Genomic DNA, 26086 nt, shown 5'->3' on the forward strand with positions numbered 1-26086 from the left:
CTCCCTTTAGATGCAAGATTAACGTTCCGCTAGGAGGCGCTAGAATAAAAGGACTTATAATATGAAGAGAGGAAAATAATAAAATAAAGCTCTGAAGTTGTTACCTTATTAATACACCTTCCTTATAGTCCGTTACAAGATAGACAGATAGAAAGATAGATAGATAGATAGATAGATAGATAGATAGGTGGATATATATATATATATATATAGTCAGATAGATAGATAGACAGATAGAAAGATAGGTGGATAGATAGATAGATAGATAGATAGGTGGATAGATAGATATATAGATAGATATATAGTCAGATAGATAGATAGATAGACAGATAGAAAGATAGATAGATAGGTGGATAGATAGATAGATATATAGATAGATAGACAGATAGATAGATAGATAGGTGGATAGATAGATAGATATATAGATAGAAAGATAGATAGATAGATAGATAGATAGATAGATAGATAGATAGATAGATAGATAGATAGATAGATAGATAAAAAATGCGATGGAATATGCAGGATATTTATGCAATTTTATGCGATGAAATTGTGGGAACTAACTTGCAAAAACTGCAGTTTGATGAAAAAGAGAAAAAAAAGTGATTACCCCAACACCCTGCTTTTTTGCAAAAAAAAAACTTTATTTCAAAAAATAGTTTAAAGATATTCAGTCATTGCAATACTTAAAAGATGCAAAAATATATACAAATAATATAAAATGAAAGTAAAAATAAAAGTAATAGTCTAAACAGAGGGAAATAAAAGATACAAAAGAGACAGACTTTCAAAAATCATTAATAATATAGACAACAGATAATATCAGATATTAAGATAGCTTTCTGGTTGGATACCAACTTAAGAGACTCAGAGTACAACATGTCAGATTCAACCTCCAACAGCCTGCTTTTCGATGATGTTCAAGTTGCATAATTACGTCACTTCATAACGTTCCCATGGCAACAGGGCAAAATGGCTGCTCTTGTGTGAAGTAAACGGCAAAATTTTTCAACTTTCTGCTAAGATATATTATGGGACTTTTTTGCAACGAAAATGCGCGGATTATGAAATCATGCAAGCGCCGCATATTTTGCGCGGAAATCGGCAATTTATGCGGCGAAAGTGCCGCGCATTTGAAAAAATGCGGCGCACATAAAATTACATAAATATCATATAGCATATTCCATCGCATTTTTTTAAGAAAACGTGCCAAATAATCAAGGATTTCAATCACAAAAAAAAAACACTGGACTGTTATTTACAGAGAAACATGAGGTGCCGGGAAGGATATTTGTTAATGATAATTTATCATAATGTGATAATTTCTTACAGATTACTTGATATTAGCCTATTATAATACATGTTCAAAGCTCAGGTAGGCCTATTTAAAGCTCTAAACATTTAAAAAAAGGTATTAAACTAAACTACAGAGGTAGGACAACGTGAACGGTTCAGAGTAACAATCAGGAAATATAATGTGACAGTATGTTGAACAAGACAAGCTATCCAGACATGTCATCTAGGGTGTAATTTCCACTGGGGACAGGGGGGACATGTGTCTGTGTTTTCTGGTATGAAATGTAGCCTACTGTGAAGTTATAACTTGTATTTTGTAAAACTTTAATAAAGCTGTATTAAAAAAAGATATTATTAAAAAAAAGGGAGGAAAATGACTCTGTAAAGGAGGCGCTAAGCATCACCTTAAAGTTCTCCGTGATAAGATTTAGGCCAAAAACTTGCAGTAAAATGAAGGGATGCTGTATTTTATTCACAAGATAGAGCCTATATGTGTTCCTGGCATCGCTTTGAAACTGAATTTAGACATTTGTACACAGAGAATGTACTCAATGATGAGTCTGAGTCAACACAGAGCTCATGGTCAGATATATCAAGATGTAAAATAAAACTAGCCTACTTATTATTATTATTATTATTATAAATGTTCACCAAAGGTCAGGTATATATGAGGCTCTAAACATTTTGAAGTGTAAAACTAAACTACAAAGGTAGGAAAACACGAATTATATATATATATATATATTACCATTTTTCCTGCCTTTTTTTAACACTCTTTATATATAGGCCTATATATAGGCAGGAAAAACGGTTACATTTTAAAAAACAGCTCCGCCCACCGAAACGCGTCACCAGCTGTAACGGCTATTGACTGGTGTTGACGCATGCGCAGTATGCCCGTGTTGACATCGACATGTCTTCTCTTACGTCCGCAGATAAGATGTAAATACAGCCGGTTGGGGACCGTTGACTTCATTCGTTTTATCGACTGAACTGAAAAATGTCCGGAAGAGGAAAAGGCGGGAAGGGACTCGGTAAAGGAGGCGCCAAGCGTCACCGTAAAGTTCTCCGTGATAACATCCAGGGCATCACCAAGCCCGCCATCCGCCGTCTGGCTCGCCGCGGCGGAGTGAAGCGTATCTCCGGTCTGATCTACGAGGAGACCCGCGGTGTGCTCAAGGTGTTCCTGGAGAACGTCATCCGTGACGCAGTCACGTACACCGAGCACGCCAAGAGGAAGACTGTGACCGCCATGGATGTGGTGTACGCTCTGAAGAGACAGGGCCGCACCCTGTACGGCTTCGGAGGCTAAACAACGACCTGACAACAATAACAACACAACGGCTCTTTTAAGAGCCACGCACTACTTCTAAAGAGACAATTCCTAATATTATGAATTTATTATAAAAGAGATACTTTTCATTATAGCCTACTACTGCTTGCAAATCTTATGTTTAGTGCCATATTACACCAATCTTCACTATGAATATGCTTGTTCTTTAGTTTTCATTTCTCTATAAGTTTGTTTTTAACCCTTGTGTTGTTCTCCTGGGTTGAAATTATACCTTTTTTTCAATTTTTTTCCCCCATGTTTTGCTTACTTATTTCAACGTTTTTGGCACTGAAAAAAGCAGAAATGATTTGGACTGTTTGAAGTCAGAAGAATAAAGGTAATGGATAATAACATATGTAGGCTACTTGCACTTACTACTTATTTGGAGTTTGCACCTTAATTGTAAGTTGCTTTGGACAAAAGCGTCAGCTAAATGACATGTAGGCCAATAGTAGTAATAATAATATGTCAAAGTTTAGTCAGGATAATGCTATGAAATTGAATACAACACCCACAATTCAATGAAAGTAAGAGCCACACACTACTTCTAAAGACACAATTCCTGATCTCCTGAACTACATAGTCATTAGAATATGACATGCTTTTTATTAACTGAATAGGATTGGTTGTTATAACCAAAGCCTACTGCTGGCAAAAGCTCCATTTAGTGCCATACGATACCTATCGCTATAGAAACTGGTGAAGTGTTTGTTTCTTCAGTTTTTGTCTATTTCTCTTAACCCTTGTCTTTTACACACTTTCTTTAAAACTTTGATACTTTTTTTTTCACGTTTTGCTTGTTTATTTCAACGTTTTTGGCACTATTCTTTTCTTCCATTAACGCAAGTATTTTCACCAACTCACTTACACTAGTTTTACACTTATATTTCTGGAATTAATGGTGAAAGCTCCTATGAAATTATACCAATTAAAGTAGAGATCAGATCCTTAATTTCACTTGTGAAGAACGTTGTATGGAAGCATCCATGTTATTTCAGTGCAATACGGTTGAAATTTCTGATATAGAAACTTTGAAAACGGGTCAAATTTGACCCGAAGAAAAAAGGAGAGTAGGCATATATATGCCTACTCTCCTAAATATATATATATATATATATGTGTGTGTGTAATATTTGACTGCCTTACCTCGCTGTCAGGCTGTCCTTTCCTCCAGTTTCCACATAAGTTTCCCTTCTCTCTTTCGGCCGTTCAGTCTCCCTCTGCAACAGTTACATATTTCGGTTTATAAAAGTTTCCTCTTGTCTCCACAGTGAACGGCATTTGGTCATCACGGCCATAATCCCTCGTTTTAATTTTCTTCTATTTGTTTATTCCATAAACCGCTGAAGGTCTGACCCAATATGTGGAAAATATAGTGCCAAAGGCAATTTTACATACAGCTTATAGGCTATATTTTGTAATGTGTGTTTACGTGATTGTGTCAACCCCTTGAACGTTTGTTTTTCAAAATACAAAGGCAGTTTACAGAATGATAAAGGGAACAATAACAATATGGGATATATTTCATTGACTACAGCTTTGTCTTGTGGTAAAAACAGCAACTTGACTGGTCTCTTTTCTGATTGGACGATCACAGTTACGCTCGGTCTGGCCAATCAGGAAGCAGCTAGGTGTATATAAGGCCGCTTTCGACGCCATGTTTGTACTTTTCTCTCGAACTCAACGACAGAAGAAACGCGAAAATGTCTGGAAGAGGGAAAACCGGAGGTAAAGCTAGAGCTAAGGCCAAGACCCGCTCCTCTCGTGCCGGGCTCCAGTTCCCCGTCGGCCGTGTCCACAGGCTGCTCCGCAAAGGGAACTACGCTCAGCGTGTTGGTGCCGGAGCTCCGGTGTATCTGGCGGCCGTGCTGGAGTACCTGACTGCTGAGATCCTGGAGCTGGCTGGAAACGCTGCCCGCGACAACAAGAAGACCCGTATCATCCCCCGCCATCTGCAGCTGGCCGTCCGCAACGACGAGGAGCTCAACAAGCTGCTGGGCGGAGTGACCATCGCTCAGGGCGGCGTGCTGCCCAACATCCAGGCCGTCCTGCTGCCCAAGAAGACCGAGAAGCCCGCTAAGAAGTAAACACCCGGAGCCGGCTTCAACCAAACCAACAACGGCTCTTTTAAGAGCCACACACATCCCACTAAAGAGAAATCCTTATACTTTATGTATATGTCATATTATATTTACGATTTATTCTTTAAATACAATGAATCAACCTTTAGCCTACCTACGAAATCGCTTATGTATCTACACGTAACGCAAATTTACATATGCATGTACAGTTTACATATGTACACACGAGATCCTTTTACATAGTGTTGTGAATTAACTACTTAATACAGTGAGTCCCCACATATATAGGACATGTAGTTACAGCCTGTGAGCACACTGCAATATTAAAACAAGTGTATTTAAGAAGATGTGATTGACTAATTTTCGTCTTATGCACTTGACTATTGCAATTTCACAATATTTGTGTAGCCTAAATATAGGGAATTGAACATTACGAGCCCTACTCCTGCTCAGTGCAGGAATAATACAGGATCAATCACTAGAACTAGCATCATAATGCTCCAGTGCAAAATGCATATGCCCGATCAGTAGCCGTATTGTTTCAGGACTGTTGCTCTGTTAAGGTTTGTATGTGGCTCTTAAAAGAGCCGTTGTGTTGTTTAGAGCAGTAGCCTAAGGTGAGTTTAAGCTCTCTCGCCGCGGATACGACGGGCCAGCTGGATGTCTTTGGGCATGATGGTGACCCTCTTGGCGTGGATGGCGCACAGGTTGGTGTCCTCGAACAGACCGACCAGGTAAGCCTCGCTGGCCTCCTGCAGAGCCATGACGGCGGAGCTCTGGAAGCGCAGGTCGGTCTTGAAGTCCTGAGCGATCTCCCTCACCAGGCGCTGGAAGGGCAGCTTGCGGATCAGCAGCTCGGTGGACTTCTGGTAGCGACGGATCTCTCTCAGAGCCACGGTACCGGGCCTGTAACGGTGAGGTTTCTTCACTCCGCCGGTGGCTGGGGCGCTCTTACGGGCAGCCTTAGTGGCCAGCTGCTTCCTGGGAGCTTTTCCTCCGGTGGATTTACGCGCGGTCTGCTTGGTTCTGGCCATTTTAGCTTCTCAGTCTTCTCTGTGTTCACAGCTCAAGAACGAATAACGCTCGGAGTGAACAGCGGCTTTATAAAGGAACTGCCGGAGCCAGGGCAGCGCTGATTGGTCCAGACCGGGAGACACGTGGGCTGTAGCTGAGTAACTATTGGACAAAATGAATTCAAATTTAGACACTTTAGACAGCAGCTGGCTAGATAACGGCTGCTGTCTCAACAAAGGCACATGTAGAAAATAAACGGTTACAAGTAAAGTTTACATTAGGTGAATTACGTTTATAATAATTGTAAATGAATGTTTAATTTTTATTCTTGTGGTTCATTTTTCCTGCTCTTTGTCTAGATTCAAAGTAAACTTGAGTTACTGTTTGATTGTCATTGTGATGTCAGAACATTATTTGTCTGAGTGGATGTTGAAAACAACTGATGCAATATTTCTTTTATCATAACACATCTGGTTAGTTACACTGCCACCCAGTTCATCCACGTTACAGGAGATATAGAAGGACTTAAAACTTTATTATATTCTCTTTTGTTTGAATAAATTAAGTGGCCACAGCAGTTCAGTTCATCTTCATTTATTTCAACTGTTCTTTCTTGAAACAGTTTGTGGTTTCCATGTAGATCTTCATATCTGCAATATCCCTACTTCTTTGTCCCTCCAAGTTTCAAATAAGTTGGATGCAGATCATTCAGATAATAAGATCTTTCCTATTGGAGTAATCTTAATTTTTCTCTGAGATCTAAAGACCACAGACCACTGCTTCTGGACATCTTTATTTTATCATCTTAAAACAACCTGTTCAAGCTTTTAATTTGTAATTTATAGCCTTGTTTGTTAGAGCTGAAAACAAATAGCTTCAATTTCTCTTTTTGTGATGAATTGATTTAATTATCCTGGTTATTGTATCTAATTTTTTTTTACTCAGAATCAGCTTTATTTGCCAGGTTTGAGGACACAAACGAGGAATTTTGCTTTGGATTATACAATGCTCACAATGTGCTTACTCATACAAAAACGAACAATATATACACACTATAAACAGAAACAGCATAGACAGGTTGAGTAGTGCAGTGAAGAGTGCAAAGTGTTCAGGAGTGAATTATTTTATGATAAATTATTATTTTAATTATGGAGCATAGTGCAAAGGATGCTGGAATAAATAAGTAGTATGTTATTATATAAGTATTATATTACAATATGAACAGCTCTGAAACAGCTACGGGTGAGAATGAGCAAGCTGTCCGTATCTGTGTATTAGGTGTGTAATGCTGTTCTGTTTGTATATTTTGTATATATTTTTTTATTTGTGTTTACAGGACCCTCTAGGAAATGAAATGCTACATGTTAAGGGTCTATCCTTCCAGCTAAAGAGATTTAGAGGTAGATTCATGTACAAAAATGTAAGTTAAGAGGAGACAGTGTTACTCTCTTCTTGTGTGTTAGCGCCATCCTGTGGCGGTCAGAGGACAAAGCACTGAGAGACCATTTCCTTTTCCTCTTACATGTGGCACACTGATGCAGGGTAATACTGGTATTACTACTAGGCTACTACAGCTTCTGAGGCGATATCACTTCACAACTAACAGAACCTAACCTCCACTTAATCGGATTTTTAAACCACCACTAAAAAAAAATAATAATAATCCTTTGATCGACTGCATTTATATCTGATATTTATCTTGTTATGATATTGCAGGGCTGCTATCACAGAATTGGAAATCTTCCTACTGTATGAGTCCTAACCCTAATACTACAAATAATGGGTGCTAATGCTAAACCTAACAGCAAACATGACATTACTATTCACAAGCACATTTCATGTAGGCCTAGATGTAGAGAGAGTGCTTTGAACAGTGGAACCAGACATGATAATGTAGGAAATCAGCTCTTTGGTGAATGTGTGGTGGCTCTTAAAAGAGCCTTTTGGTGCACTGCGTGCAGGTTAAAGAGCCACTTTACTTCTTGGACTTCTTCGCTGCAGCTTTCTTTGCCGGAGCTTTCTTCACAGGGGTCTTCTTCTTTGCGACCTTCTTAGGGACAGCCTTCTTGGGGGTAGATTTCACTGCTGGCTTCTTGGCAGCTTTCTTCACAGGAGACTTCTTGGCTGCTGGCTTCTTGGCTGCTGGTTTCTTAGCGGCGGTTTTCTTGACTGCGGTCTTCTTCACAGCGGTTTTCTTAGCGGCAGTTTTCTTCTGCGGGGACTTGGCAGCGGGCTTCTTCACCTTAACGGGAGTCTTCTTGACCGCTTTGGCGGCTTTAGGCTGAGCCTTGGGGAGCTTGAAGGACCCGGATGCACCGATCCCTTTATTCTGGACCAGCTTTCCGTCGGTCACCAGCTTCTTCACGGCGGTGTTGATGCGTTTGTTGGACTTCTCCAGGTCGATGCCTTTGGTGGCCAACGTCTTTTTGATAGCCGGAAGCGACGTGCCTTTACGGTCCTTGGCCTCAGTCACGGCGTCGAGGATGAGCTTCGGGAGGGAGGGTCCGTCACTCTTTGCCCGGGGAGCCGCCTTCTTCTTGGGAGCCTTGGCCGGGGCTTTCACCGCGGGAACTGCTGGAGCTTCTTCTGCCATGTCTGTGTCTTTCTCTGTCGCGTTAACAGTCTGCTGTGTTCCCACTCGGGCAGGAGGCGGGACTTATAAAGCCCATGAGAACCGTGGAGAGTCAACCCACAGCCGCTCCGCTGCCCTGCTGAAAATGTGGCGATACTTTGTGTTTTCTCTTCCACAATTTGGGGATAAAATGCATAGAAGAGAAACAATTTAAAACACAGTAGTTATGGTAGTGGTGAGCAAACCTTCTCCCCTTCCCACTGAGCTCATGTTTGGCGACGAGGACTCGTTTATTTGATTCCAGGAGGCTTCAAACCTCTCGGATACACGGTCATTTTGGACTCCTCGCAGCGAGTTTTCCTCACATTTTGTCTTAAAAAATGTCTAAAAGTGATATCTATTAAATATCACAGTGGTGTTCCAGTAAGCAGAGACATGTGAGAGTACAATAAAAGAGAAACAACTGCATTCATGTGTTTTATTTAGTTTAAATTGGGGAAGTTGTCAGTGGTGGTTAACACACCGGGTGCTGGGTGTGAATCTAGGCGATTACCTGACACAGGTTTATCCGCTGGCATTTATCCTTAACATGATGGATTTGACATGATGGGCCTCCAAACACAGGTTCATATTCCTCTCTTCTGCTGTACACAACCCTGACTAAGTGATATCACTGTAACCAGCTATAGTTTGCCACGAAATCTTTTTGTAATATGATCTAGTCCATGTTATTCATAATAGGCCTAGCTAGTCAATTTGTACGTTTATGCATATGCAAAGAAATGTGGGATTGCAAAAAAATGTTAAATATGACAAATAACATGAAAGCTGTAGGCTATTTATAAACTTGTTTTGCTTAAACTAAAAGTCTTTATAATGAACTTTCTCAAGATAATGACTTTGTATCTCAAAATAATGACTTACTTTCTCCAAATAATGAGAAGAAGTTGTAAAGATTAAAATGCAATCCATTTACATTCTCTCTATATGAAGGCAGAGTTCAAGGAACTGAATAAACCATAAATAAATAATTATGGAGGCAATGTTGGTTGGCAGAAGGTGGTGATTAGCATGCATTTTAAATAGTTATGCACAAATTATTTTTAAAGCACCCTCATGAATTGAAATGCCTTTGAAAAGTGGCTCTTTAAAATTGCCGTGTTGTTGGTCTGACAGCACGTTTACTTTGAGCTGGTGTACCTGTTCACAGCCGTAGAGTGAAAACACTAAAGTTGCCTAAATGTAAAGTCTACAAGTAATAGAACAAAATAAGGTTAAGACACAAAGCACTGAAGCAATGATAAAGACCATGTAACATTGCAGATTATAATTATAAAAACCCAACTGTACACGGTGTAATAAAGACAGGTACAACATTTATAAAAATAGTATTATTTACAATTAGGAAAGATAAGATACACATTATATAATAGCACAAATGTTAGGCAAAAACAAAGTATAGAATAGAAAACTAATGTAAAAAGCAATAACTGAAAACATTCTTGGAAATTTTGTATCCAAACACACAACTGAATGTAACTTTGCTCTCTAAGAAGAAGTGTGACGGTCTTGGTGCCCTCAGACACAGTGTGCTTGGCCAGCTATAGAGTAAAAACAAAATAGTAGCCTAAATGTTAAGTCTGCCAGAAGTAATAGAACCAAGTATGACACAAAAGCAATGATAAAGACCAATGAATGCCCATTATATTATACATAATAAGAAGTATTGCACATTATGGAGATTAGAATAGGCTTGTGTTTTTTATTGTACATGTACAAACGATTAGTGACAACATTCATGCGTACTTTGTGTTTATATAAACATTATTAAATGAAACTGTGCTCTCTTAGAAGAAGTGTGTTACTCTTAAAAGAGCCGTTGGTTTAGTACAGGGGTGTCAAACTCAATTGCACCAAGGGCCACAGTGGAAAAAGAGAATCACACCAAGGGCCAGACATGGAGAATTTATTGACATTGAAAATACCAATTATAAATCAAGAGTCAACATTGTTAAAACCTTAATCTTATCCAAACTCCTGTTTTTAGCCAATATCTTTCCTCCATCTCATAAAATGATAATGAAATTGAATAAACAGTGTGTAAATTTGGTCTGGGGTACAACCAGGGAAGTAACAAAAAGAGAAATCATGTATAAAAGTAAAGAATATGGGGGGTTAGGGGCAGTAGATATGAGAATTAAATTGTACATAGCCTTTATTAAAAACATGTCAGCAGCCATCTCCAGGAATGCTCTCTGGACCGGTGATCGCTCCAAGTGGAGGAAACGGAGAGGGAGAGCCAGACAAGGTCCAGAGTATTATCTGATCTACGGAGATTTTATGTATGAATATGTAAATCTTAATATTGACTGGAATGGCCTCCCAAGTAAAATGATTTTAAAAAAAATTAATGATTATAAATATGGTGGATACATTAATTATAAAAATTTAACACATAACGAAGGAACTCTTTTCCTGAAATTTTTAAAAAATAAGAACCTCTCGGAGAGCATTCGCGATATGAGATGGCTGATGTCTGTGAATAGACTTGCGGTTAGAGCCGTAGTTTCATGGAGCTGTTATGTAAAAACAAAAAAGTGTCCCATGATTAATTGTGACGAAGACGAGACCCAACAGCATCTTTTGATGGATTGCTATAGGGCAAAAGAAGTCTGGGACAAATTAAAAGTGTATGGTGTTAATTTTGTAATTTCATATAAATCTGTCATGTATTGTATTGTTGTTGAGACTCTATCAGAAAAACAAAAAGAACTTATACAAATAATCATATGTATTGTATGCATCAAGCTATGGAAAACAAGATGCTGTATGGTTATTCAACAAACAGTCATAAATAGTGACGATGTGTGCAAACAAGTGCTAGCTGAACTCAGGAGAAGAAAAACTCTGGACAAAAAACAGCTCCTTCCTTGGGACACTTTTAACCTGTGAATTACAGCACTTTATAAAAAGACTCTATATGCACTTTATAAAACCGCTCTATGCACTTTATAAAAAGACTCTATATGCACTTTATAAAATCGCTCTATGCACTTTATATATATAAAAAAAAAAAACAAAAAAACTCCATGTACTTTATAAATATCTCTATGCACTTTATGAGAGGCTCTATGCACTTTATATTTTAATTTTGTTTGCAGATTTTGTTTTATTAGTTATATTCTTGTAATTTTTGTATGGTATATATTGTCAGGTAGCCTACTGTATGTTTAAATGTATAAATTGTAATTTTGTAAAAACTTAATAAAGCACTTAAAAAAAAGAAAAAAAAGAAAAAGAGAATCACACCAAGGGCCAGACATGGAGAATTTATTGACGTGCTTTTATTTCATCTAAAAAGTCAAATATCTTTGATTCAATTATTGCTTATCGCATATAGTCTTTTCACTTAAAGTTTGGTCCACATAAAGCCCTGAAAAAGTCAGTAAAAAAATTCCAAAGCCATCCTAGAATTTAGAAAATCAAGCAAAACACGTACGCTACCACACATCTGACTCACAACAAGCTCTTTCACAGCCTGAATATGCAAACTCTCTCGTTCTGGGGGAATTTCTGAGTCTCAAAAGTCAGAAAATTTGCCAAATTATGCTTCGAGTGTCGCGTCATTGCAAGTTGAAAAACTGTTTCCCATGTTTTTGGTTTGACGCACAACTAGGTGGGCCAAAATATATTGTGAACCAGGACTGATATGCGGGCCGTGAGTTTGACACATGTGGTTTAGTAGATTACAGCTGTGGGACCATTTGTGTACTTTACTGTGGAATAATATTGTCAAGTCTATGGTGTAATAGAACTGTAAGATACAAAGCAATAACACAGACAGTAATAGTGCACATGATCATTGAGATATTAAGGGACTTTCACTAAATCCAAAAAAACAAACAGGTGACAACATTCATGGATAGCTTAAAAATGACATGATTGACTGAAACTATGCTCTTAGAAGAAGTGTGGCTCTTAATAAAAGAGCTGTAGGTTTTGTGGATTACAGCACTGGGACCGTTTACTTGGAGCTTGTGTACTTTGCTATAGAATAATAGCATGGTAGCTCAATGTCCATGTAGTAATACAACTGTAAGGCACCAAGCAATAACAAAGACAGTAATAGTGCCCATGATTGTGAAGATTTTAAGATACTTCCACAAGTGACAATATTCATGGTTAGTTACTAAATAAACCGCCATGACAGCAGGTTTTCTTTGAGCTGGTGTACCTGTTCACAGCTATAGAGTAAAAGCACTATAGTAGCCTAAAGGTGAAGTCTACAAGTAATAGAACAAAGTGAGGCTAAGACACAAAGCAATGATGAAGACCAAGTAACATTGCCCATTATAAAAACCCAATTTTAAGTAGTACATTTTTGGAGAGTACAAGATCCTTTTCTTTATTGGCAGGTCAACTTCAATGTCAATTCTGCAATATGTGCCTGACAGTTGTAATTATAATTCTCTGACCCAGTGGAAAAAAGGGGAGGTACAAGTATAAAGATAGTAATATATACATTCAAGATAATTATGAAAGTTAGTTAACAATAATATAATTAAAGAAAAATTCTAAGAAGTGCAAATTTAAGATAAAAGACAAGGGCCATAGAAAGCTAATATAAAACAATACTTTGAATCCAAACACATCACGGATTGAAACATTGCTCTTTAAGAAGAAGTGTGTGGCTCTTAAAAGAGCCGTTGGTTTGGTGGATTACAGCAGCGGGATGTTTACTTGGAGCTGGTGTACTTGGTGACGGCCTTGGTGCCCTCGGACACGGCGTGCTTGGCCAGCTCCCCGGGCAGCAGCAGCCTCACGGCGGTCTGGATCTCGCGAGAAGTGATGGTGGAGCGCTTGTTGTAATGAGCCAGGCGGGAGGCCTCACCGGCGATGCGCTCAAAGATGTCGCTAACAAACGAGTTCATGATGCCCATGGCCTTGGAGGAGATGCCGGTGTCGGGGTGGACCTGCTTCAGCACCTTGTACACGTAGATGGCGTAGCTCTCCTTCCTGCTCTTTCTCCTCTTCTTGCCGCCCTTGGCGGCGGTCTTAGTCACGGCTTTCTTGGAGCCCTTCTTGGGCGCTTTGACGGTGGCTTCTGCTGGCATGTTTGTTTCGGGTTTGGAGTCCTGAAACAGATAACAAAGTCACATCCCGGACGCCTCTTTTATGTGCACTTTATGCAAATGAGACTGTGCTGTTGCTCGCACAGGATTGGCTGAGCTTTGTGAGTGAGACTGAGCATGCGCCAACACAAAGTAACCGTCCCAGAACTAGGCCTGGCAAACTCGATTCCTTTTTAGGATTCAGGTTATTCTGAGTCACTCACTAAACTGATCCGGGTTGTGCGAGTCACTTGAATCACTTGAGTCAGTATTGTATGCTACATCCAAGGCATGCTTTTGATTTGGATAAAATGCCATATTTTCATTTAGAATCTTTTAATTTTATTTGAAAAAAATATCCATAAATATAAATGGTCTGAAAGAAAACCGATTATTCATTTAAAAATGACATGGAATTATATTTTTTAACTTTAATAGGACTGACAAACAAGAAAGCCATCTGGACTCTGAACATTTACAATGACTTAAAATCTCTTTAATGTAAATTCCATGCGCCCCTTTTTCATGTATGCACTGTATGCATTTGTTTTAAATGTGTATGTGCATCTGTATTTCAATAATAAAGTTTTGTGAAGTAAAAAAAAAAAAAAACGAGTTGTCGGCGAGGCAAGCTTATAATGTTTCGGACTGTCTGCTCGACCTAATTGCATTTTAATATACTACATTTATACACCAAACCTACAGTAGGGCTAGCTAGGCTACGTGCAGAACATTGTATGTTATTTCAGAAGTGAAAGAATGGCTTTTGTTGTTGATTTGCTTTACCCTGAGCTCGAGGAGAAGCTGCACCCGCTCACTGCTCGCTCGTCTGAATCAGATCCACTCATGACAACGTGCGCGGCTGATTCGGTTGATTCGCGGGATTTACTGACTCCCCCGAGAACTCCCGAGTCATCAACAACTCATGAATCACCAACAACTCACGAGTCATCGAGGGCTCGTGAGTTCTCGAGTGAATCCCACGGTCTGCGAGCTTCCGGCTCTGAGTCTGCGGTCGGGACTGTCTCTCTGCTCACTCGAGGCTTGAGTTGACTTGTGGAGTTGCTGTTAACTACGAAATTGTAAATTATAAAGCTTTTGCAGCTAAAATGGCTAGGAATAGTAGAAGCTAATGTTGCAAGAGGTTTGTGTGGTCCGCTGTTATCATGTTAGATTGAATTGTAGTAGGACTCAACTGAACGGGTTAATGATGCTAGAGACTCGTGATTCGGTGAGTCAATTTAAAGACTTCGGGTTAAAGATCCGAGTGAATCACAACTCGAACAGGTCTACCCAGAACTAGGCCTGGCAAACTCGATTCCTTTTAGGATTCAGGTTATTCTGAGTCATTCACCAAACTGATCCGGGTTGTGCGATTCACTTGAATCACTTGAGTCAGTATTGTATGGTACATCAAAGGCGACTTTTGATTTGGATAAAATGCCATGTTTTCATTTAGAATCTTTTAATTTTATTTGAAAAAATATCCATAAATATAAATGGTCTGAAAGAAAACCGATTATTCTTTTAAAAATTACATGTAATTATATTTTGTAACTTTAATAGGACTGACAAATAAGAAAGCCATCTGGACTCTGAACATTTACAATGACTTACAACCTCTTTAATGTAAATTCCATGCACCCCATTTTCATGTATGCACTGTATGCATTTAATGTTTTCAATGTGTATGTGCATCTGTACTTGAATAATAAAGAGTTTTTTGAAGTAAAAAAAAAACAAGTTGTCGGAGCGGCTTATAATGTTTCGGACTGTCTGCTACCGAATTGCAATTTTAACATACATTTATACACCAAACCTACAGTAGGCCTAGCTAGGCTACGTGCAGAACATTGTATGTTATTTCAGAAGTGAAAGAATGGCTTTGTTGTTGATTTGCTTTACCCTGAGCTCGAGGAGAAGCTGCACCCGGCCCCACTCGCTCGTCTGAATCAGATCCACTCATGACAACGTAGCCGGCTGATTCGGTTGATTCGCGGGATTTACTGACTCCGACGAACTCACGAGTCATCGACAACTCATGAATCACCAACAACTCCACGAATTCATCGAGGGCTCGTGAATTTCTCGAGTGAATCCCACGGTCTCGCGCGCTTCCGGCCTGAGTCTGCGGGTCGGGACTGTCTCTCTGCTCACTCAGGCGCTTGAGTTGACTTGTGGAGTTGCTGTTAACTACGAAATTGTAAATTATAAAGCTTTTTGCAGCTAAAATGGCTAGGAATAGTAGAAGCTAATGTTGCAAGAGGTTTGTGTGTGCCGCTGTTATCATGTTAGATTGAATTGTAGTAGGACTCAACTGAACCGGGTTAATGATGCTAGAGACTCGTGATTCGTGAGTCAATTTAAAGACTCGGGTTAAAGATCCGAGTGAATCACAACTCGAACAGGTCTACCCAGAACTAGGCCTGGCAAACTCGATTCCTTTTTAGGATTCAGGTTATTCTGAGTCATTCACCAAACTGATCCGGTGGTGCGATTCACTTGAATCACTTGAGTCAGTATTGTATGGTACATCAAAGGCGAGCTTTTGATTTGGATAAAATGCCATGTTTTCATTTAGAATCTTTTAATTTTATTTGAAAAAAATATCCATAAATATAAATGGTCTGAAAGAAAACCGATTATTCTTTTAAAAATTACATGTAATTATATTTTGTAACTTTAATAGGACTGACAAATAAGAAAGCCATCTGGACTCTGAACATTTACAATGACTTACAACCTCTTTAATGTAAATTCCATGCACCCCATTTTCATGTATGCACTGTATGCATTTAATGTTTTCAATGTGTATGTGCATCTGTACTTGAATAATAAAGTTTTGTGAAGTAAAAAAAAAAAAACAAGTTGTCGGCGAGGCGAGCTTATAATGTTTCGGACTGTCTGCTCGACCCAATTGCATTTTAACATACATTTATACACCAAACCTACAGTAGGCCTAGCTAGGCTACGTGCAGAACATTGTATGTTATTTCAGAAGTGAAAGAATGGCTTTTGTTGTTGATTTGCTTTACCCTGAGCTCGAGGAGAAGCTGCACCCGCTCACTGCTCGCTCGTCTGAATCAGATCCACTCATGACAACGTAGCCGGCTGATTCGGTTGATTCGCGGGATTTACTGACTCCCGCGAGAACTCACGAGTCATCGACAACTCATGAATCACCAACAACTCACGAATAGGGCTCGAGGGCTCGTGAGTTTCGGGTATTCCACCGGTCTGCGAGCTTCCGGCTCTGAGTCTGCGTGGTCGGGACTGTCTCTCTGCTCACTCAGGCGCTTGAGTTGACTTGTGGAGTTGCTGTTAACTACGAAATTGTAAATTATAAAGCTTTTTGCAGCTAAAATGGCTAGGAATAGTAGAAGCTAATGTTGCAAGAGGTTTGTGTGTGCCGCTGTTATCATGTTAGATTGAATTGTAGTAGGACTCAACTGAACCGGGTTAATGATGCTAGAGACTCGTGATTCGTGAGTCAATTTAAAGACTCGGGTTAAAGATCCGAGTGAATCACAACTCGAACAGGTCTACCCAGAACTAGGCCTGGCAAACTCGATTCCTTTTTAGGATTCAGGTTATTCTGAGTCATTCACCAAACTGATCCGGGTTGTGCGATTCACTTGAATCACTTGAGTCAGTATTGTATGGTACATCAAAGGCGAGCTTTTGATTTGGATAAAATGCCATGTTTTCATTTAGAATCTTTTAATTTTATTTGAAAAAAATATCCATAAATATAAATGGTCTGAAAGAAAACCGATTATTCTTTTAAAAATTACATGTAATTATATTTTGTAACTTTAATAGGACTGACAAATAAGAAAGCCATCTGGACTCTGAACATTTACAATGACTTACAACCTCTTTAATGTAAATTCCATGCACCCCATTTTCATGTATGCACTGTATGCATTTAATGTTTTCAATGTGTATGTGCATCTGTACTTGAATAATAAAGTTTTGTGAAGTAAAAAAAAAAAACAAGTTGTCGGCGAGGCGAGCTTATAATGTTTCGGACTGTCTGCTCGACCTAATTGCATTTAGCATACTACATTTATACACCAAACCTACAGTAGGGCTAGCTAGGCTACGTGCAGAACATTGTATGTTATTTCAGAAGTGAAAGAATGGCTTTTGTTGTTGATTTGCATTACCCTGAGCTCGAGGAGAAGCTGCACTCGCTCGCTGCTCGCTCGTCTGAATCAGATCCACTCATGACAGCTGATTCAGTTGATTCGCGGGATTTACTGACTCCCGCGGGAACTCACGAGTCATCGACAACTCATGAATCACCAACAACTCACGAGTCATCGAGGGCTCGTGAGTTCTCGAGTGAATCCCACGGTCTGCGAGCTTCCGGCTCTGAGTCTGCGGGTCGGGACTGTCTCTCTGCTCACTCAGGCGCTTGAGTTGACTTGTGGAGTTGCTGTTAACTACGAAATTGTAAATTATAAAGCTTTTTGCAGCTAAAATGGCTAGGAATAGTAGGAGCTAATGTTGCAAGAGGTTTGTGTGTGCCGCTATTATGTTAGATTGAATTGTAGTAGGACTCAACTGAACCGGGTTAATGCGGCTAGAGACTCGTGAGTCAACTTAAAGACTCGGGTTAAAGATCCGAGTGAATCACGACTCGAACAGGTCTACCCAGAACCGTTAGCAGACATTAACGGCTCTGAACCGTCCTAAAGCTGATGTTATTTTAGATAGACTTGTAACTTGATAAAATAAATGTTTAGTGTGATTCTAATGGCCAAACAATGTATCCATGGAAGTAGATTCACTGTTTCCAAACCACCATTTGTAGAGTTTATCCCAACAAGGCTTTAATATTTAGGAAAACATGCACATTTTGGTTCCTGAATAGACCTCCATTTTATTTCATTTTATTTTTTTTATTATTTGAAGTTTGTCAAATGTTCTATATTTACTCTTTGTACTTAAATGTATAAGCCTGTTTTGGTTGGTACACAAAGTTATGTGGATGTGCATTTTCTCAATTACATTTTTCGTAATGGACAAAAATCAAAAACTTGTAACCGAAGAATATTTCAGTCACGTAGTGAAAGGGTGTAATAAGTTGTATGTACTTGTATTTCCATGTTGTGTTAAATTCAATTATTCAAATGCTGTACTTTTACTGGTTACTTTGCAGATAAACTCCCCATTACAATACAACAGGGACGCCTTCTTATTGTGCGGTGATAAGTCTTCTATAAAAGACAAGACTTCTGATGTAGAACCCAACAATGGCTGTTTTAAGAGCCACACATCCAACTAAAGAGAAATCCTTATTACCATTTGTCCATTGTGAATGTAATTCAGTGTTTTGTGTGTGCGGTAAGTGAGTCTTTCAAGCAACTTGTAGATCACATTTGACAAACTTATATATCTTAAAAATATACTTAACAAGTTACTGTATAAATCTTCTCCCCCAAGTCAAAAGCCACACACCCAGAGCCCATTATTTAACATTGCATTTTTATTTAACATTTCTTTTAACATGAAGCTGAATTTGGCCAACAGCTGAGGTCACACCTTCTGATAATTAAATGGCCACGCTGTTTTCTAGCTTTTTTGGATCCATGTATGTGTATGGGACCTCCAGCCTCTTGTTTCTGGCTTTGATGTCCGCACTCAACACTTCAAGCTCTCCTTGAAAAGCCTTGATCAGCTTGCAGGGAATCTTCTCACTGAAATGGTCCTCTGGATATTGGCCAAGAGGGACCTAAGGACAAATTATATATTTAAAAAACAGTTTAGAAATGTTTGAACGTAAACTATTGGCAATATAATGTACACATGTTGTAGTGAGCATGATTTCTTTGTGTGGCTCAAACAGGGTGTCTTGCCCTAATGACATATTGACCTACTTTTTACAACCTGAACATAAAGGGGATTTATGTAATATTTTATGAAATCTCAGGCACTTACGAAGTCAGACGACTGACTGCTGAGTAGCCACACGGTGGCCATTCCCTGAACTGTTGTGTTGACGCTAGGGAATGTCTGCAGCATCGTGGCCTTGCTTGTTTTCCCCTTTGTGGTTGGTGGAGGAAGTTGCAGAGAGATGGGAGTGTTGGGCATCCAGCCACCATAGTCATACTGCAATGAATTAATGGACAGATTACTGCTGAATACTCTTTGAAGTCACGCCATGTCAATAGGTCAGTCGGTTCACCACTTGCTGGTCCACACTGATTCATGGTTCCCGGAGGATAGATCCTAATGAATTTGGCGATCCCCTGACCTTTTACTCAGCACCACCATGAGGTTAACATTTGTAGTTTTCAACTTTATTTGCTAGATTGTCATTAAATCTAGTTCAGACATTCATATTGGAATCAGTTTGGTGATCCTCTGAATTCTGATCCAGCTCCATCATCCCATCAACATTATCTTTATGACCAAATACCTCCAAAACTGACATTTCCATCCATCTCAGCTGTTCTTTGCATTTTGTGCCAATTACTAAATGTCTTCATGTTACCATTGTGAACTATGATTGTGATCTTGGTAAACAAATACTAAAAGTCAGCATGTTAGCGTTTTTCATTGTGAGTATTTTAGCATGTGTTGCATTTAGTGTAAAACATCACTGTGACTAAGTGCAGCCTCACAGACCCGTTAGTATGGCTGTAGACTCTTGTTAATGCCTTCCATCTTTCAGTTCAGAATAAACTGAAACGCCTCATGAACCCATTCCACAAAAATCTAACATTATAATTCATCAGGGTAAATGAAAAGGCTTCACCTGTCCATTATTCACAGCTGAGTGCTGTCCTGAGCAAGTGAAGATCACCATGGTGACAAACTTGACCAACTCAGCCACGGTGGTAAAGCTCTGTGGAATTCCTGAGAATCCGAAGGAATAAACTGACTCAAAGACATCACGATGAATAGTTGAGTTATGTTTGCATTATGATAATTTAAATGTGCACATAAATCATTTATCCCCATAATGAGCTTTTACTTGAAGCGCAACTCTTGCCAAAATGCAAACTATGGTCTTTGTGATTGTACCCGAGTCAAACTTTTGTTTGAAAGCATATTTAGGATGGAAACACCACTTTTAAGATTCACCGTATTTGTTATTTGATCAAGTGGCCTTTTGAAGGGAGTGCTAGGGGCACCTTTATGCTAGCCTCAAAATAGGCATTTTTATAACACTGAGAAGGCTCCACACAACAGGAGACTTTGCTCAAAGTATCACCAGGGGCTCTACACCTTAACTACACCAGTGCACGAGGGATATACTGAATCTGTGGCTACTTGTTTCGATATGGACTCGTTTTGACTGCTGAGGTGGTAGCGGCTAGAAACATCCAGAGCTATGGGAGTTGTTCAAAATCTTTTAGTAAACTCCGTTTACACAAACAATGTTGTCAATGCTGTCGTTAAGGTGTAGAGCTCCTGGTGATACTTCAAGCAAAGTTCCATGTTGTGTCGAGCCTTCTTAGTGTTTCAAAAATAGCCATTTTGAGGCTAGCATAAAAGTGCCCCTAGCACTCACATTCAAAAAGGCCATTTCACCGAAAAACGATAAATCTTAAGTGGTGTTTCCATCCAAAATATGCTGTTAAACTAAAGTTTGACTCTGGTACAGTCACAAAAAGACCCTAGGTTGCATTTTGGTGAGAGTCATGCTTTAAAGCTCACCTGTGCCTGTTTGGGAAAGAAATCCATGTTCAAAAATGTCTGAAATCCACTTCTGCAGTTCAGAGTCTTTCTGGACCTCAGCGTCGTTCTTGTAGTAGAAGCTGAGCACTCCCTGCACAAACCTTTGAGGAATGTAGGTAAATAGATGAAAATATAAAACACATTCCTAGTTGAGATAGATATTTTGATTAGTAGTTAATACCTTTAGATTATAGACAGGAAACCCTACAAATGTTTGCTGACTCAAAATTATTCATGAGAAATTGAATTGAGTTGAGTTACATAAGAGAACAAAAAGCTAGCTACTGAAGAGGGCATGATTTGGGCTCCTTTCTTCCAATATGGGGAGACCTGTACTACCTTTGAATGATATCCCAAAGCTTGAGTCCATCATCCCTGTAGTAGAAGTTCGGCAGAGCCTCCACACCCGCAGCTCAGCGATGTCCTCTGGGATGCAGAGGGAGCTGTAAGTCACTGAGGACAGTGATCTCTCCAGGATTGTCATCACACCCTCTCCACCAGGAGCTGCAAACTAGATATCAGTCCGATAAGGAATGTAGTTAGAGACAAATACTGTAAATGACATCCAAAAAAAAAAAAAAAAAACGGGCATTTCCGTACCCGTGTAAAAACTCCAGTCTTAGATATTAGAAGACTTCGAGCCAAGTAGTTGATCTGCAGAGTGTAGCGAGTGTGGGGTATAAGGAGCTGAGGGAAAGAGGGAACTCAGTTAGTAACACTATGTTAACAAACTCAGAAATCTTGATGCTTCCTTTCCATTTAGCAGTGAGAAATGCTTGCAAACAAACATGATTTATCAACTTTGGAAGATAAAAAAAATGAAGTTGATAAAACTACAACTCCAGTAAGTTGAGTATTCAGCCTTCAGTTACCTTGTACAGTGGATGCACCATTGGCACATTACGCAGCAGTGCCACTGCAAACACTTCAGCCAGCAGATGAGTGCGCAGCAGGTGAACATTGAGTTCATGCACACTGAAATCTGCACTTCTCACAAAAATCTTGGCTATCAACCAATCGTACTCGAATCGGTAGGAAAGAAGATGGGGTTGTCATCTGCTGGAGTCTGCTTCAGCTGCAGGAGAAGGAAGGGGGATGTGGTTTATTCAATCCATTGGATCCATTTACAGTACTGGTTAATAATGTTAAAGAAAGTTCTGTAATAGTTCAATGTTGTTGCCCATTTACTATAAGTTTCATCTGCTATTCAGTTAGTTGATTCCTTAAGGACATTTTCATTGAATCCCAGGTCAGAGCACAGGATCAGTTGATCCTCAGTCAATTATTTAATGGCTAACTTCTTTGACAAAAGGAAAGAAGGAAGTAGGCCGTCTGGCAACTGCAATGACAATACTTTAAATATAGCTTTTTCTCTAAACCACATTCATATGCAGTATGTTTGCACTCCATTCGTGTAATATTACTAGAGGCAGTTCTGTCTAGAGTGTATGTATGCATGTCTATCTATCTATCCATCTATCGACAGTATGAGACATGTACAGTATAGTAGTGCATGGCTGTCAGTCCTGGAAGGAGGATTACTCCCCTAACGTAATGCTTCACTATAAGCTACATTTGAGTGCTAATCTCACCTGAATAGCAATTGGCATCAGTTTATCATCAGGTGTTATGCGGAGTAGGACAAGAGGAGCCATCAAGTACTGCTTCTTCCCATTGACGGTGTTTGCTTTCACTCCATCCAACAGCTTGTAATCACACAGGAATAGGTTGCCGTTCTGTTTGAAAGTTTAGTGAGGATGAGAAACTATTTGACTCACATGCATACAGTGTGGATATTACATACACTAAGCAAACATTCAACATACAATTCCTCATTGAACATGTCGGGGCAGAACACGTTTCAAATACTAAGGTCACTAAAGATCAGGATATTCACCTCCATTTCGTTTCTCAAGCTACCCTGACCATGACGGAAGACCATGTCGTCAGTGACAGGAAAGTTATCGGGCAGAGCTGAACAACGTCTGATCAACATGGGGTTGAGACCATTTAGATACTGGTAGCCAAAAAAAGCATCCTCCTTCCAATGTCCCTGGACATAGTCTGGAAAATGAACAGAGTTAAAACTTGACTGAATTCAAAATGTTGGTTAGAAAATCTTACTCTGCCACTAGCCAGTCCCTCCAGAAAAACGTGATTATGCGATCACATAATTCAGTGCATAATTGACCTCTCTCACAGCAGACATGTTGACTCTTCAGAGTAGGAGAAGCACAGCTGACATTGATAACCTTAACGATGGCTCAGTTCCATCAAGTGTCCCAGTGAGATATTTCAGTGAGTCAGCATGCACAGTACCAGGGTCTCTCCTAAGTGGAATGATCCTTTTCAAACCGCAATTTCTGCAAGTTCCCGCAATTTCACATAAAATTGCATAAATAGATAGCAAATTCCGTTGCATTTTTTAAGAAAACGAGCCACATAATAAAGGATTTTTGCCCGCAACAATCTCAACAAAACTCTGCATTTTTCTGGAAGGACTGATTATTATCAGCTTAGGTGTACCCTGCATCTGAAACTGAAACCATATGTTACGCATGGACAAAGCATAAAATTAGGAAACCCTTGCATGTTTAGACACATTTACTTCTGTCACTTTGAGACAATTACAGAAGCCAATAAACTATTTAGTATTCCGTAGTTTTTTTTCGGTGGGGAATGCAGTCAAATATCAGAGAAAATACAGTTAGGCGTAGCACAAAATTCTGGGCCCTGTAGAAAGGCATTTTCTATGGGCCCCTCCCCGCATCCATCTTTTTGGGCCCTCCTCACATGAGGACCCTGGGTAGTCATTCCCCATTTCTCCAGCAGGCCGACACCCCTGTGTACTACTATGAATACAGTATCAAGTATTTCATGAAACGTCCATGATAGTACCTGATATGTCAGTCCGTTTGCAGCAGAACACCCGATTGATATCATCAATGTTTGTCCAGTTCTCCTTGCAATCAGCCAGACCCTTAAGTTGCAGTTCAGCCAACCTAGAAAATAAAAGTAGAGCAACTTCATTATACTGCATTAAATCCCATTCGTAGTCAGGTACACAGTAACAGATTTTGAAGAACTCACGCAGTGGCTGCAGTGTAGCGAAACTCTGTGTCCTTAGTAAAGGAGAAGCGGACCTCACAAGGCAAAGAAAGAGGGTCCGTTGTCTTCATGCAGTGGGGTATTCCCTCTGCATACACATCCCAGCTGGAATAAATAAAGAAGAGCAGAGAGGTGAGGAACTTTGGACTACATACCAGTGGAACTGCCATTTATCTAATGTGCTGTCCTTGACATGTATTAATTTATGAAATATTGCAATTTCGCAGCATATGTTCTAGTAAAATGCATTTAAATTAACACTGGCAGGTGTAACATCATATTGTGGTTCATTTATCATTGTGTGCCATGAATTTATATTAACCAAAGGTGGAGGAGGTTTGGAGGCATGTTAGTTTTGGAGTGCGTGAAATAAAAATGTGTTGTTCTGAGCTCTCACCAATAGTCCTTCTTCCTTTGATCCAGTGCCTTCTGCCGACTGGACCTGCCAAGATCATTGTTGTCTTCGAAGACTCTCAGAGCTTGGAGAAAGAACCACAACAGATTGAATTTGTTTATACTGTATAACATGTTGAAATTAATTTACTCCAGCCTCCTCATAGACCGGCTTGTAGAACGTGTCTTCATTTTATGTCTTCTGTGGTCAGTGAACAGCGTACAGAACGCCAAGCTAATTCCCACAAACCTGTTGCCTCTCGGAAGAGGTGCACCTTGCTGTCAGTGATCCAGCGGTAGATGGGAAAGTTGTAGGTAGCTCCCTCAGGAGATTTCACTACTACCTTGGCGGGGAACCAAGCGTCTTCAGGGAACAGTGGGAGACACTGTTTGTCCAGCTCTATCAGGACCAGCTTTCCAATGGAGACAGGGCAGCATATCAACTGGAGTAATAAAATAAAACATTAATTTTTTACAACATACATTACAAAGCAAATTGCAAGAATCATGCAACTTGAAATATGCTGAACTGCTTCAAGTGCTACTGTGACAACTTCAGCCATGCTTTAGTTGGTTAGAATGTGACTTTAGGCAGCTTTTTAATTGTGTTCCCAATATAAAATGTTTAGGTTAACTACCCAGTTTGAGTTTTAGTAAGTTTAAGTTTTGTGTATTTCTCATTTGGTTTTATTGGTAGATATGTTGCATGTTTTAACAGTTATTTGCATGAGGCTGTGGATTTGCTGTGTGTTTTTTCTAATTGTTAGATTGGGATGATGAGAAGCAGCTGTGATTGCCTGGTCATTCCCTTCACCTGGCCTACATTTAACTGAATTAAATGTAAAAGGGTGGAGAAAATCTAACTTGCGCAATTGATGACAGTATTTGATGTGAATAAAACACCATATAGGCAACCTTGAGGAATCATGTAATACATTTAAACGGAGAGAGGGATATTTCATACTCACTGTTCCATGGGTGAAGGATATAGTTCCTTTGATCCATGTGCGTTTGCTCTCCCCATCTGTTCCCACCAGCTTAACGAAGACATCGTTAAAAGTGGTGGCACAGGCGAGATTGCCGGTGGATACGGTCACTTCATAATTCACCATTCTCACTCCGGAAAGCAGCAGATTCCTGGTGGGGAGAGATCACTAATGACCACTGGTACGTGTGTGTGTTTCCTCTGCTCTCTTGTGTCCTGATCCAGGTACCACCCCTTTCATCTGACAGGTCAGGCACACCTGCAGCGCTTCAGCAATCAGGGCTACTGACACAAAGCTGCAAGGAGGAGCAGACTGGGGGGGGCAGAGGCCTGTACTACGAATCAAGATCAACATGCCCTGGCTTCACCTAACCTAACAGCCGCGGTCCTGCATAAGCTGTATCACAACGCTGGTTATCAACTAGTTCAGTCAACCATCAGGGTTTCCCAATCCAGCGGCGCGCACGTTCACATAAAAGCAATATAAACAGCAATATGCAC

At 39.8% G+C, this 26086-nt stretch overlaps 6 protein-coding genes and 1 pseudogene across 6 annotated transcripts in view; 2 read left to right on the forward strand and 5 right to left on the reverse strand.

Annotated features, from left to right (window-relative positions):
• The window catches only part of LOC120544555 (E3 ubiquitin-protein ligase Siah2-like), a gene marked incomplete at its 3' end in the record, with an annotated part of 540100 nt that overhangs the window by 178824 nt on the left and 335190 nt on the right, over positions 1-26086 (reverse strand).
• Positions 2194-2982, forward strand: LOC120544574 (histone H4). The gene has a single exon (XM_039778442.1). It carries the CDS (start codon positions 2297-2299, stop codon positions 2606-2608), a length of 312 nt encoding a protein of 103 aa, XP_039634376.1. The 5' UTR covers positions 2194-2296; the 3' UTR covers positions 2609-2982.
• Positions 4287-5057, forward strand: LOC120544565 (histone H2A-like). The gene has a single exon (XM_039778433.1). The coding sequence runs from the start codon at positions 4333-4335 to the stop codon at positions 4714-4716; it is 384 nt and encodes a 127-aa protein (XP_039634367.1). The 5' UTR covers positions 4287-4332; the 3' UTR covers positions 4717-5057.
• LOC120544562 (histone H3) lies at positions 5248-5785 on the reverse strand. Its single transcript, XM_039778426.1, has one exon. The coding sequence runs from the start codon at positions 5742-5744 to the stop codon at positions 5334-5336; it is 411 nt and encodes a 136-aa protein (XP_039634360.1). The 5' UTR covers positions 5745-5785; the 3' UTR covers positions 5248-5333.
• LOC120544559 (histone H1-like) lies at positions 7604-8338 on the reverse strand. The gene has a single exon (XM_039778424.1). It carries the CDS (start codon positions 8315-8317, stop codon positions 7700-7702), a length of 618 nt encoding a protein of 205 aa, XP_039634358.1. The 5' UTR covers positions 8318-8338; the 3' UTR covers positions 7604-7699.
• Positions 12661-13429, reverse strand: LOC120544570 (histone H2B-like). The gene has a single exon (XM_039778437.1). The coding sequence runs from the start codon at positions 13408-13410 to the stop codon at positions 13033-13035; it is 378 nt and encodes a 125-aa protein (XP_039634371.1). The 5' UTR covers positions 13411-13429; the 3' UTR covers positions 12661-13032.
• Positions 18880-25784, reverse strand: LOC120544548 (annotated as a pseudogene).

This window comes from Perca fluviatilis, chromosome 16 (assembly GCF_010015445.1).
Source record: "Perca fluviatilis chromosome 16, GENO_Pfluv_1.0, whole genome shotgun sequence".
Taxonomy (NCBI): domain Eukaryota; kingdom Metazoa; phylum Chordata; class Actinopteri; order Perciformes; family Percidae; genus Perca; species Perca fluviatilis.